The sequence below is a fragment of the Castor canadensis genome, chromosome 2 (genome assembly GCF_047511655.1).
Source record: "Castor canadensis chromosome 2, mCasCan1.hap1v2, whole genome shotgun sequence".
NCBI classification, from domain to species: domain Eukaryota; kingdom Metazoa; phylum Chordata; class Mammalia; order Rodentia; family Castoridae; genus Castor; species Castor canadensis.
The window spans coordinates 44,443,076-44,458,433 of record NC_133387.1 but is presented as its reverse complement, the minus strand read 5'-3'; the positions used below and the strand labels follow the sequence as shown (position 1 = coordinate 44,458,433).

At 37.1% G+C, this 15,358-nt stretch overlaps 1 protein-coding gene across 9 annotated transcripts in view; it reads right to left on the bottom strand.

Annotated features, from left to right (window-relative positions):
- Ica1 (islet cell autoantigen 1) overlaps nt 1-15,358 on the bottom strand; it is a 144,279-nt gene that overhangs the window by 33,469 nt on the left and 95,452 nt on the right. For all 9 annotated transcript variants that reach the window (XM_074064673.1, XM_074064676.1, XM_074064672.1 and 6 more), the window contains 2 exons: nt 6,822-6,947; nt 5,753-5,851 (listed from right to left, as the gene is read on the bottom strand). In XM_074064673.1, the coding sequence (XP_073920774.1) occupies nt 5,753-5,851; nt 6,822-6,947 (225 nt within the window). The remainder of the gene's footprint in view (nt 1-5,752; nt 5,852-6,821; nt 6,948-15,358) is intronic.

Here is a 15,358-nt window from a genome sequence, read left to right as displayed (position 1 = left end):
AAAGAAGAGTCACAGCCCCCCAGGTATCTGAGGAATCCCCATATAAATTATGGTGTCGCTTATAATCAAACATTTCAAAGTGTTATTTTTAACTGTTTATGGCCATACTTTCTAAAGTTCTGCCTCCTCCTACCCACCTGCCCCACAACCAGAATTGCCCATGGGAAGCAGCACATAGCAGGGCGGAAAAGGCCCGAGTCTTTCCCCAGATCTACCACGCTGCATGCGGCCTTGGCAAATTACTTAGACATCTCTGAATTCTACTTTCCTCATCTGCAATCAGGATCAAGTATACCTAGTGTCCCAAGGTTAATTTGAGGACTAACTAAAATATATGCAATTTCTGTATGCCAATGTTGAACCTAACAGTACTGCTACTTAGAATACCAACCTTGGGACATTAGAGTCACATATATCATAGGACAAACTCTCCAAGATATTCTTTCACCTTGCCCCTTACACAAAGGTAGTATTTTTTTCCTTCCTTTCAAAGAGTAATTAGGGAATGAATATGGTGGGAGAAGGTGAAGATCCAGGTTGTTGTCAGGCCTGGGAGACCAGCTGCCAGGGAGAACTAATGCCAAACACCATAAGGCAGAGGTGAACAAATGACAGGCCATGCTTTGGCTTGTCCACCTCAGATTTCAGTAGTGGTTTTCATTAGCTCATCTATTCCCTCTTTCCTAGTGACCTGAATGCATCCCAACTTGCTGCTTGCAATGACCTGGGCTGGAGGAGCTTCTCTGTAAAGTAATGACACTGAGAGAAAACTTGAAAGTCTAAAAGGATGTTCTGGATGTTCGCCATGAATAATTGCCTTGATGGGACTGGTAACTAAATAGCATTGCAGGAATATTTGCCCAATTTTCATAAAACTATTATGCCTTTTATTTTCAAAGCAAGTAACTACAGAGCCATGTGGTCTGTCGGTAAATGTTCAAATGATTAACTGAGAAATGTGGGTGGAAGAAGGCTGCTAGGCATACAAATTGGAGAAAAACAAAATTTAGGAAAGGATGTTTTTTGAATTTTAAAAGCTAAAAGCAGTTTGGTCTCTAGAATGATGTTCCACATACAGTGCTGAGACCTACACCCCAAGGGAGAGAAAAGGAAACATTGGCACATCTGTTTCAACGGTTATTTTTGATCATGCTCAGAGTTATGTTTTCAAATTCAGGTTTGCTTAGAGTTAAAATCTTGGCACAGATCAAGAGTCAGTTGCAAAGCCAAATTGCATGTGTTAGAATTAGCCCTGTTGCAGAAATGGCAAGCCCTCCAGCCTTTCTGCCTTGCAGGCTTGCCCAGCCCTCTCCTATCCCTGGTTGGAACTGTATAAGCCCAGATCCAGGCCTGCAAGCCATAAGAACAAGGTTGGGAACAGAGATGTGTCTGTGGAAGAAGTTGGGGGTGGGCCTGTTACCCCAAAGAGAGTCTGGTGAGAGTCTGGCACTTCTCCATTGCCATTCATAGCCTGGCCTGTGAAGCTCACTGTGAAACTCACAATCCAGGATGAAAATGGTGAGAAAGGCAGTAACTCAAGCTGGACTACTGAACCTAGAAACCCCAACAAACCCTCTTGTATGGAAGCTCTCAACAGCTGACTTTGAGATCCACTATAGAACTCAGTAAGTTCATTCCAATCACCACCACTACTGTGCTACTGGAGCTTTCATGCTGCTTGCTGCTCACCTCTCTACCTCCACCATTTCAACCACCACCATAAACGTCAGTACCACCCATCACCACTTACACTATCATCTCAAACACCATTACAACCATTACTGCCACCATCTTCACTGTCATCACCACTGCCATCACAATTACTACCTCCATCATCATCACCACCAGCCCCACCATGTCCACTCTCATCACCACCATTATACAGCTGCGCACTGGCAGAGCTGGATTTATAACCTGGTTATAACCAGGTCTGGCTACTTTTACTTACTTTGCTTTATTGTATAACCAGAGAACATAAAGAGCAAAGTCAAGAGTCTGGCATTCCTTCCAAAATTGCTGGAGTAGGTCACATAAATACACCCTGCTACTGACTATTTTCATTAAATATAAGCTCTGATGTCTTTAAAATTACAAATGCAGTTCATAACTGTAATCCAAGCACTTGGGAGGCTGAGGCTGGAGGACCATGAGTTTGAGGCCAGTATGAAACTGTGAGACCCTATTTCAAACAAAACAAAACAAGCATTGAAAAAATAAAACAAATACTGAAGGGCATATTCCTCAACCAGGCTTCAGAAGAGTGTGTCCTTGCTATGAAGGGCCCAGTCATCACTTCTCTGTAAAGATGCCCAGCTCAACCCAGTGCCAATACACCAGATAGAAGAGGAAATGGTTATTGATACAAATAGAGCTTTAGATGTTCCAGGGAAAAGCTGCTTGAACTCCTGGAGGACTAGGTTTTTAACTTTTTTTGGCTGGTGGCAGTTCGGGATCCATGGAAAAATGTGTAAGTAAGTTACATCCTGGAAGAATGAAGTAAACGCAACCACATCTGAGGGCTGGCAATTTCAGAAAGGGTACTACTCTCCTAATAAGACAGAATTTCATTTAGTTTCTTAAAAATGCTTTAAACTTTAAGTCTAAATGACTCTCTCAAAAAAGGGACAATGCTTTCAGGATATTGCAAGTCACATTCCAATCCCGTCCGCATGATTTGATCATTTCTACCATGTGAAACACATTCCCAGATGATTTATCATTAATACATTAATGATAATTCATGCAAAATATGTAACAAAGAATCAGTAAGTGTTTATTGTTTGAAAATATAAGATCAGGGAATTGGTTCTTTTATTGGCAACCAGTTAGAAAACAGTGTCTCTACTTTAAATTTGAGCTGTTAGAATTAGATTTAAATTTTTTTTGTGATATTAAATTGAAAGGCTAAATTTTCCATTAAGTCAAATGCTACAAAAATCTACTTATCATAAAATGAAAATGGTGAAGGATTATATCCAAAAAGGCAGAATCAATATGATCATATCAGGTTTGCACCAAAAAAGCAATAGCTGTTGTCATATAAAGCTTTAACACAACATACTCACAAAAATGTCACAACAGTCCCTTGGATATATTGCAAGTTGTGTAAGATAGAGATTCCAGTCACTTTTCTAATAAAAGTATTTTATAAAAGACTACTATGTACTTGTTTGAGAAAGATGTAAAACTTTGAACTTTTAATGGCATCAGTTACATCCCTGCAATCCTGCAGCAAAAAAAGTCTCCCCTCCAAACAGTATGCACCAAGTGTTTAACACATTAATTATCATCCTTCATCAAGCATAAAACTAACAGTCAGGAAATACAGCTGCAATGGCACAATTACCAACACTCTCAGAATACACCCTGAAGCAAAGAAAACAAATGGTTTGCTTTTCATTAACAGAGCTTGGCAACCCTCTCCAAAGACAATGTTTTCTTTCCAGTCAGCATCCCAAAAGGCAGTTAAGGGGCTGTTTGCTTTCGTAAACCCAGAGAATAAATTATCATAAAACATTTATTTAAATTTCAAAATATCCATGATCAATATACAATGCCATTCCAAAATTATATATATTAAAAGATGACTTGAAAAGTAAAAATATAGGATATATATTTTACAAGAATATTGGAGCAAGAGGGTTGGGCATTCAAACAATGTCTTCATATTGAACCATGATACATAAGGTATTAATGGTTTTCATCGGCATGTTTTGTGGCATACAATTTGATACTCAAGTACCTCCATCTATAAAATATAATGACCTGTGTATAACAGGATTTTACTATATTAGCTTGGAGTCCACATAAAATAACTATCTGCTTGAGATTGTAATATGTCATCACTGAAAGCATTCTTGAGAGGTAATAAAAATAGTTTATTTGGTTGGTTTCTGGATACTGACCCTTAATATTAATTACATAACACTATTATACTTTAACAGATGTATTACTCCTACTAAGATTATAATTAAACTATGCACTATTATTTGAACCACAATTTAAGGAAGGATCTGGGGATATAAAAGGTTATGAAGAATCATCTGCCCAAAGTATTTATTATTATGTACTGAACCATGACTGTCAAACTTTCACTAAATTCTCTGCCCAGAAATCCTCTAGCATAATCAGCTTGATCCTCTCTGCAGGACAAATAGCATGGCAAAAATTAAGGAGCCATATTTTCCTCAGCACAGGAGGCCAGGGATACACATATGGATTCTTCCATACTTATGGCATAACTTCAATGTCACGAATTCCATGTTGTACTATATATGCAATTAATTCAAACATGAAGTTCTTTTGAGCTGTACTTGGGGTAGGCACAATTTCATCTTCCATATGGCCAATTTATGTTACATACAGTTGTCTTTCAAAAGACAGATAACCTTTGGTGCTGGGTATAAAATAAAACTTGGTGCGCTGAACGTGCCTTATGGAAAGGTAGTCCATGGTCTGCTTGGACTGGTATAAGAATTGTGAATAGCATGAGTTATAATTTTAACTAGTTTACCTTCATCAGGATGGCTACTTCCTAAGGTGCTGAAAACAGCAGTAAATCACAGCCCCTACCAAAACGGTACCCTTGCCAGTGTAATGAAGGCTGGACAAAGGAGGATATATAAGGGCTTATAGTGGACAAAGCGAATCAGTGCATATTCTGAATGCATTTACGATGCAGCATGCCAGTGAGTACCAATGAATGGGTGAGGTGAAGATTATAAGAAACAACTCCACGGCCAGGTGTCCTGCTCGGAGTTAAGTCAAGTGTATTCCAGGGTGAGTGAACTCTCTTGGGCTCCTTTTGGGATCTTCCTTTTAAAGGCAAGGTCTTAAAGGGACTCATATACTTTTGTAGATACAGTGACATTATAATCATCTCAAAATCAAAGTATTTTAAGGCAAGAAAAAGAAAAGCTTTGATGTTTTGTCATGCAAAGTGTTAAGACACTTACAAATTTCCTGCAAACTAGGAGCAAAGCAATTTCAAGGTAAACTTTATCTAGCTCTTGCTTGATGTTTTTCTTTCAAAGATATGACTTTGTAGCAAAGCTCCCCCTGCACTGTTCTTTCATCATTCTTAAAATTCTTTTGGAACCCAAATCACTTCCTTATCTTGATATGCATTCATTGCTAGTAACCATTCGAGAGAAAAATAATTCCAATTCAGTTTCAATACTGAGAATCAGACACTGTGCATGTGCAAGTATTCCTTCTGAGTTGAAAAGTCCTTGAGTTTAATGTTACTTTTCAATAGGAGAATATTATTGTAGTCTTATGGAAAAATTCAATTGTATGTTAGATAGTACTCTCAGAATAAAGTATTTTTTAGAAGGAAGAAAGAAAACTGATGATTAAAAAGTAGGATTGAGGTATAGCTCAGTGGAAGAACAACTTGGCTAACATGTGTGAGTCCCTGGGTCCATCCGTAGCAACACACACACACACACAAAATAATGGAGTTCATGGTACTTGGGCAATCCTCACTTCAGCATGTCAAGTATTTTAAAGGAGAAGGATCAATCCTCACTTTTGAGTTCAGTACAATTCACTTGCCAGTAATGTGTCAACTTCTGCTTTTGAATTGCAGTGGGTTATCATAGTTCTGAACAGTGATACAGCAAAAAGACCCTGGAGAGGGAACATAGTTCTCTCTTGGAACAATGATGCTCACTGCAATAGACATTGCTTACTATAGAAGTAAAACTTGACTTTTCATAAGATTTTCTCATGGCCTCTCTAGCTTCCATACCTTTAGTGTAGTGAATTCATATGGTTGGTAACCTTTGAAGCTCTCATGGATGGCTGCCATAGTGTGAGAAGTTTTCTCCCAAAAATGAAGCAGAGTAGTCTAAAAAAGAAAGAGTAAAGCTATTAATGCTTTAAAAATGCTCAGTTCTAGTCCTGCATCCCAGAGAAGGATACCTAACTGTTTCTTTCAAGATACTCTAAAATGCGATTCTGATTCATTTCTGCACCCTGTTTTCCACTATGCCCCATGTACACCTTGTATTTCAGTCAAATTAAATACCTCCTACCACCTGGGACCCATCCTTTCCTTTCTCTTTGTCTCATACAATCCATCCTCCAAAATTCAGGACTAATAATTCATCTAGTTTTATGATTATTTAACTGATTTGATTTCTCCCTCTTCAAACCCTAATTGGCTTTCTTAGAACTTTATTTATTTTTTTGTGCATCCTGCTTTGACCTAGAGGTTTAGGAAGTTAGACCTTCCTGTCTCCAGCTTCCTGAAGATGAGGAATCTGGTCGTATTAATTTTCACATCTCCTACAATACCCAGCTTTTGGCATCCTACCCTCAGTTGGGGGTCAATAGCACTTGTAAAGGACACAAGTGCCATGCTGAAGAAATTCAGAGGCTATTAGGGGAGACAAAAACCAGGTGCACTGGAAAATGACAACCCAAAGAGAAAAGTATGCCATGAGACTTGTAAGGCACAATAGTAAGGGACTTCACAGGATGCTTACTTAAAGGATTTGACATTTGGTTTGGTACATCAAAAAGTATAGAATTTGGAAAGACACAAATGGAGGCAAAAGGAGCTCCAGGCAGAAAGGACCACAAAGTAAATGCAGGGAAATTGGAAATTACAGTGTTTATACAAGAGAATAGCTACTACTATACTCACTTTGATTAAACTGTCAGACGCTAGAAGGCAGAGATGTGGCAAGTAATTTCTGAGAAAGCATTCCAAACTTCATAAATGCCCAAACCACTGTTTCAGCTCAGACATCGGTTTTATGTTATCTAATCCTCATGCCATTCTTTCTTCACTGAAACAAACATCACTTTGTTACCTGGTATGTTGCCAGCATGTGAGACAAGAGATTGCATCTACTCGCTCCAAGAAGATCCACTTTTTGACACACATCCATCTTCAATTTGTCAAAATTTTTTTTCGCAAGGCGTACTTGTGTCTGTACCTATGAAAGTAAAAGGGAATTATTGAACCACTCAAAGTAGTTAAAATTTTCAGGTGAGAAAAGACGAATAGTAGGGACTCTCTCTTTTATTTATACTTTGAAAACTCTAGTCAAATGAGAAGACCTAACAACATCTATTCTTTACCTCCAAAGGACCTAAATGAGAGTACTGAAAATTACCATTTAGAGCAGATTTACCATCCTTGGGTGTTTTGTCTTTTTTTTTCTCTCAGGCTAATGTTAACATTTCTGTCTTCTCAAGGCATTTACAAACTAACCAGAAGGGGAACAAGTATTGAGATGCACAGAGAATAAGCTTTGGTCCACTTCCTAGAGTCCTTGGAAGCTAAGTTTCCATACATTCTTCACTCAACTTGTCTTACTGTTAACATCTTACATAATTTGCTAAAGTGAAGAAGTTATCATGGATACATCCCATTTACTACTCTATAGACTTTATTTGGCTTTCACTTGTTTTTCTATTAATGTCCTTCCTCTGTTCCAGAAGCCAATCCATATCAAGGAGTTCAACCTAAAAAAACTATCCTTACCGGTAGTCTTTTAATTTTTATTATTGAGTAATATATAGCAGCAATCCTCCACCCATCCTGAACCATACAGTAATTCAGGGAAGGGAGTAGAGGCCAAGGAAAGATTCAAGATGTCAATTCCATATATAATTGCATAATAAAATTAGAAGGTTTTAACCTTAATACAGCTATTTAAACCCTTTTTTAATCTTATTATTGCATGGGGAATACATTATGACATTTACAAAGTACTTACAATATATATTAGTTAAATTCACTTCCTCCATCATTCTCCTTTATCTCCCTCCCCTTAATTCTTAGAGTAGTTTCAACAGACCTCAATTTTCCATTTTCATACATGAATATATACTATTTTCACCATAATAAAAGCTACTTTAAAAATTATGAAGTGAAAATTTCTTCTTCCTCTAATCCAGTGTCATCAGAACATATTTTGGCAGGGAATGCCAACCAAGTTTTTTCAAATCACTTTTTCTACATATGATTAACTGTACATATATAATGTATTCAACTTGATTAGTTCAAATATTAATTTATCTCAGATAATTCAAGAAGCTGTAGATACTAGGTGGGTAACAGAGTTGGAAGTAACACTTATTAACAATAATGTTCATTGTAAGATACCAGGTGGTGTTTTTATTTTCTCATGAAAACAAATGTATCATTTTATATAAATACATTAATTTTACAACCAGTACTAATATTTATAGTTTATACAATATAGGGATTATAAAATAATAGGAATAGTAATAGCAAATATAACAACTGATTTACTTTACCGCATGCCAACCTTCCTGCTATGATTATTTCCCTCACTGATAAGGATTGAGAGGCTTCCTCAGAGCAAGGGCCCTGACCCCAAAGCCATGCTACTCTGCCTCCCAAGAAAGTTACACTATTCCCTGAAAAATCAAGAAGCTCAAAATTATGATTCAACCCAGAAACACATGTAGATTTTCCTATAGGAGTCTATGGAACTGGGAAATAACACCATAGTGGTAGAATTCATACCTGTGTGAATCGAAGTCTTATGAAGAGCATCTATAGTTATATAAAAGGTTTCCAAAGAATTCTTCTGTTTTCTCTATCTACAGACCTGGGAGGACCAGAGAACAGTAGCCATCCGCTCCTCTCAAACTGACCATACCATGAGCTGAAATCATTTCCTATAATAGAGTGGGGAGCTACCCTTTCAGCTCTTGGGAGTTCTGAGTATAAGAAGAGTTTACAAGAGTTAATGTTGGTGATTTTCTGCCTTTCTTTGAGGAATAAGGAGATGGAAAGGAGAACACCCGAGTTCTGGAGGGGAGAAGTGGGAGTCTTGGGGGGAAGATGTTCAACAGCTGGGATTTTCATCGAAGGTCTCCCCATTAGTCACCAGTTGCTTGGGCCAGGAAAGCCTCCTCAACTGGAATTCTGAAAGGTATCTGTCCTCAGTCTTTTCCTCTGAAAGGAAAGGAAATACATGTGGGAGTGAACTTTCATGTGTGATTTCATTCAACACATATTTATTGAGTGCCTATTTTGTGTCAGGTCTAACACTAGGCATGGCAGATGCCTGTAAAGGAGTAGGACATATAACAGGTAGTCAATAAATAGTTAAGAATGAATGACATTGTCATAAGGACTCCTAGCCTTAAGGAGTTCTGACAAGTTAGCAACTGTATTGTAACACAATGAGAGCTGAGAGGAGGAACAGAGGTAGAACAGATGAGGGAATGATCTGGTGGTGGGGTGGGGGGTCACTGAAGGATGATGGCATTAAAACTCTAACCAGCAGCTTTCTAGTGTCACCACTCTCTCCCTTGTAACTTCATAGTCTCTTCCCTCTCTGACTCTGGGCTTGGCCATGAGACTTTACTTTGGCCTATGAGGAGCTAAAAAAATGTCATGCAATTGGAAACTTGAAAAAAATGTTAGCATGTTTTACTTTCTCTCTTGCTTCTCTGAGATAGGATGAGAATATGCCCTGGCTGGCCAGCTGGAGGGGTGGGAGAGACTCAACATGCATTCAGGATATAGCCCAGCTGTAGAGGAGCCAAGCCATTATTAACAGAGCCCCCCACCTTGCCCCATAGCTGACCACCAACATGTGGGTGAGCCCAGAGACCAGAGCTGCCCTTCTAACAACAGACTTGTGAAGAATAAGGAGATGCTTCTTGTTTTCAACCACTGTATATTATGGTTGCTAATTTCAAATGGTATTGTGGCCACAGATAACGGATATAAACAGTAAAGAAAGAGACAATGAAGGCTTCAGAGAAGAGGCAATATTTCAGATGGGTCTTATACCATAGCTAGGAGGTACCAAGCAAATGTAAGACTGTCCCATTTTCACAGTTGTAGATTTTCTAATTAAATGCAAAGTAATTTTTGCAGAAGTATGAGTTTTGATCATTCCTTTACATTAATATAATCAGTTACTAATTGTATTCTGATATCTTAGGAGAAAACTTACTTCACTTGCTTGTAACACTAGACCCATGAATTAATATAGTTTAAAATATGCCCTAATTAAATTTCATTTGAATTTTCAAAGGTAATTTTAGAAACCCAGAAGATGACTTCAACACTTGACCCAGTGAGTTCTGAAAGGCCATATGCTTTGTGTGTCAACAATGATTATCAAAATACTGAATGCACTGCTGAGTTTCCAAATGCTGAGCCCTTTCCCTGCCAAACAAGGAGGATGTTACACTGTTGGGCATTTTGAATACAGTAAAATTCATTTAATATTTTGTGTTCTGTGTCTGCTCTATAAAACATACTTCCAGTTTGCAGCCCAAGGACAAAACACCAAGGCCACAGCCGAGCACAGGCTACCACCAAACAAGAGTATAATTTCATATGCCTCCAGACACACTTAAGTGAAAAATGTTTTGATTATTATTCCTCTCAATCCCAGATAAATTATATTCAATTACATAAACATCTTGAGGAGCTCCTGTGGTTTTCAAGGCTCTTTAAAATTTTTTTGCTCAAATAAATGTACCCTTTGTTTATTTCTTCATTTTATTTCAGTTACCTCACCTTTTTCTTCTTAGTCCCCAAATTCTAGGAAATGACTAGGCATATTAGAACCTCTTGAGTCTGGGTCTTGCATTCCCCAGGCCACAGAAATTCAATTTACCAGAGAAAGCAGCAATGTCTCTACTGCCAAAAGTACAGGATATTTCTCTGTACTTATTCTCCTAACCTGAAATTCTACCTGGTAGCCCCAACTTGAACTACATAGGGTGAAGCCAAAGCTATTCATCCTCAAATTCAATCTGGCTTCCCTTTCCAGTGGGAAAGGTCTTCATATTACTCAACAACCAAATAATCTGAGCATACTTTTACATTTTTTCCAGGTGTTTTATTTCCTTTAAGAGCAAAATAAAGCAAAAACAATTCTCTTATTTTTAGATCTTCTTTCAGGAGATATAGCTCTATTTCCTCCACCCATTCATTAGGTAAATGTTTACTGGTTATCTTGTCTAAGCTGATAGCAGCAAGCACAAATGGAGGTAGACTTTGCCCTTGTGGATCTGACAGTCCAGTGGGAATTTTCATATTGGTGAAGACTTAAGTACAGATGGAATGAGGTGCTCAGAAGGAAAACATATAGTCCTACAAGAATGACCAACCAAGGAATTATACCCAGAGGATGTCCTCCAAGGACAAAGTACTAAACCTATATTCTGAAAGGTTAAGCACAAGTAACTATACAAGGAGAGAGTTATACAACAGAGGGAGGAACATATGCAAAGGCCCTAGGATCGAAGACAAAAGGGATGTCCTACAAGACAGTAGGCTAGGTTGCTGCGAACAGGAAGGAAAGTGGTATGAGATGAGGCAGGAGAGATGGGTCAGGTCATATCCTGGAGTAGGGACTTGGTGTGTTCAAGATTTTAGTTTTTGTGCTATAACAGTGGAAAAACATTGGAGGCTTTTAATCAAAGAAGATAAAGGATCCTATCTGCAGTATGACAAGATCACTCACTGCAGCGTGGAGACAGACAAGGAGAGAGATGAAAGTGATAAGGTTAGATCTGAAGTTGAGGGGAAAGATGATGTTGGTTTCAGACCTCAGGTAGTAATGCTGGATATGGAAAATAATGCACTGATTTGAGAGATATTTAGGGGGTAAAACAGGACCTAGTGTAGGACTAAATCCCAATATTCTTGTCTAACTTGACTTTCCACTAGCTGATTGTACCTATCAACCTCTGTGGACACTTCCCCTTCAAACCATATCAGAATTCTGGCTTTCTTTTCAATTAGCTGTCAAATATTCCTCCCTAATTAACTTGATCTGTTCATCCCTATTTCCCTCAGAGGCAGCATTCTCATTCAGGGAAAAGTTGTAAGATCATAGGATATGCTAACTACTTCTTTTGGACTTTAGCAAGAGGCCATGACACAAAGTCTAATTGGGCCAATCGGAAGTCGGAAAACAAGGTCAGATATCTGACTTCATTAGAAGAGGATCATTTTGTTTGAGGCTAACAAATCAAGACTTCTCAAAGGTCAGATAATCAAGTACCATGTTGAATCACTTTAACATGACTGTTTTGAGTTGTCATAGCTTACTCCTTGATGGCAGGAGCAATTCTGGTATTATATTATACAAGGAAGTATGTGTGACTATGTATACCACACATGTGTACACAGACAAGTGTAGACTTCAGGAGCAACTTTTTGGTCTCTCCTCAATACTTTACCTTATTTTGAAAAAAAGTTCCTTCTCTTTGTCCTAATAACATAGTTCAAATGGGGGCTGGTATGCTTTTTTATAGGCCACTCCCACAGACAGGCTCAGGATAGACAACTTAACCAAAGCTGAGTCAGTTATAATGCACCATGGTTGGCTAGTTCAGTGAAAGGCAATAATCCAAGCTGGGTGAACCACAGCCCTTTCTTAGGATTTCTGAACTTGGAACTAGAAAAAAATAAGTCTCCATCCTCGAATGACAAAAGTGCTACAACTAGGAAGTCCTGGTCCATGACTGTTGTAATGTGAAGAAAAGAAAGTTGGTCTGGGGTCGGGGGGCAGAGAGAGAGAGAGAGAGAGAGAGAGAGAGAGGGAGAGAGAGAGAGATTGAGATCTCTATGTTTTTCTACATATAAAAATTAGATTGAGACTTAGGTGTATTTGGTTCTCTACTCCACACTCCTTACACAAACCTCTGGAATAGAGAATCATTGACAACCACTGATCTGCAGTGTCCTGAGTCTGAGATTTGGATAAAGCACAGAGTCATCATCTTAGGAATCCCTAGCCAGCAATGCTGAACTTAGTTTGGATGTAGGCATAGGGAGACTTCAAGTCACAGCCTCAACAGAGCTTCTACTATTGAAAATCTTGCAAAGGGCTGTTAGCTCAGGCTCCTGAACACAGTGGGAAGAATTCAGTCCATCAAATTCCCTGAGGTACACTGTGGTCAGTGGATCCTCATTTTCTAGAGGAAAAATACACAGAAAAGGTATCTGTGTATTTATGTCCTGTGAGATGATTCTGTCACTGCCTTTATCATCATTATTGTAATCATCTTTCTTTTTAATCAGTTTCACTGAGCTACAATTTAAGTGTATGTTTATAATTCTGTGAATTTTTGGACAAATGTATATAGCTATATACTACTACCATAATCATAATATGGAACATTTTTGTTGTCCCCTCAAAGTTCCCAAGCAACAACCCCTAATCTGCTTTCTATCATTGTCATTTTTAGAGTTTCACATAAATGGCATCATATAATGTAGTCTAGTCTTTTTGTAGCTAGGTTATATTTCACTCAATATAATCCTTCACTTGTTGCATGTACTAATAATAATGTGACCTTTTAAAATATCTAGTACTTAATTCTATGGATTCACTGTAACTTATATATCCATTTGCATTGTTTCCAATTTGGGCTACTTTGAACAAGGTTGCTGTAAACCTTTGGCCCAACTTTTTGTGAGGACATTTCTCATAGGTAAATAGGAAGAAGACTGAAATCATATATTAAATGTATGTTCAACTTTATGAGAAAGTGCCAAACCATTTTACAAAATGACTATCGTATTTCATTAACATCAGCAATGAATGCAAGTTCTATTTGCTGTATATTCTCATTAACACTTGGTATTTTCAGTTTTTAAAATTCTAGCTAGACTGGAGAATATGTAGACATAGTTACTGTGACTTTAATTTGCATTTCTGTAATTTCTAATTATATTGAACTTCTTTTCATGTCTTATTTGCCTCTTATATAATTTTAGCAATATGTCCATTAAAATATTTTGCCTTTTTTTAAAAGTTAGGTTTGTCTTTTTTATTGCTGAATTGTAAGAGTTCTTGATATGGGAATATTTTCTTCAAGTCTGGAACTTGCCTTTCGTTTTCTTAATAGTGTTTTTTGAAAAGAAAAAGGTATTAATTTTAATGAAAGTTCAGTTTATTAAGTTTTCCTTTTATACCTTAACAAACCTTTCTCTAACTGAAGGTAGCAAAGATTTTTTCCTGTGCTTTTTCTTCTAGAAATTTAATGTTTTTAGCTATCATATTTAGATCTAAAAGCATTTCAAGTTCACTCTGTATATGCTCTATATTTTGTACATGCTGCTGATTCACTTTGCTTTACCTGCCTGTGGATATCCAACTGTTACAGCACCATTTGTTTAAAAATTATCCAATCACCCATTTTATTACCTTGGTGTCTACAGCAAAATCAGTAAGTCATACATATGTGGGTTCATTTCTGTATTTTCTATTCTATTATTTTGATTTATAATGTCCATCCTTATATCAATACCACATTGTCTTGATTACTATTGCCTGTAATAACTCCTAACATCAAATTGTGTAAGTCCTATAATTTTGTTCTTTTTTGAGGTCTCACACCTTAGGGATGCTAGGCATGTGTTCTACCACTGAACTATATTTTGTAGTTATCTTATTATTTTTCAAAATTGACTTGGCTATTCCAGATACTTCTATTTCTATACAAATCTTTGAATTAGCTTGTCAGTTTCTACAATAAGATCCTTGAGCTATTATTAGGATTGCACTGAATTTACAGAGTTATTGGAAAGAACTGATATCTTAATATCTGACAGACATAGTCTAACTCTACTTTTTGTCTTTAACCTCCTTAACATTTTCTTTTATAAATTTTAATATACAGGTTTTACACATATTTTGATAAATTTGTTGCCTGCATTTCAAATTTTTGATGCTATCATTCATTCCTCAAAAATTATTGCCAATTATTTATTACCAGAAATAAACTAATTTTTATAACATGATCTTGTATCCTGTGATGGTTAAATTCAATTATTAATTTTAAAACCTCTTTGAGATTCCAACTTCTCTGTCTTTTTTATATTTTTCTTGCTTTAACACACTTGCCATGATAATAGTGAATAGAAGTTGATGTGAGAAAACACACTTGCCTTTTTCCTGATTTTAGAGGGAAGCAGAGGATTTCATGATCGAGTAGGATGTCAGTTGCAAGTTTCTCATATATGCCCACTCAGATTGAGGATGTTTCTTTCCACTCCTAGTTTGCTGAGAATTTTTATGAACAATGTATGCTGGATTTTATCAAATGTTTTTTATGGGTCTATTGTGATAATTACATTATTCGCTTTTGGTCTACTCATGCAGCAGATTATACTGACTGGGTTTTAATTGATCTCTATTCCTTAGAAAACTCACAATTAGTCAAACTATATTACCCTTTCTGTATACTGTTGGATTCTACTGTGAATATTTTAATAGGTTTATTGAGCTATAATTCACGCCCTATAAATTTAGCCATTTAAAGTGTAAAATTCAATGGCTCTCAGTATATCCCTAGGCTTGCATAAGCATGACCAGATCAATTTTAGAAC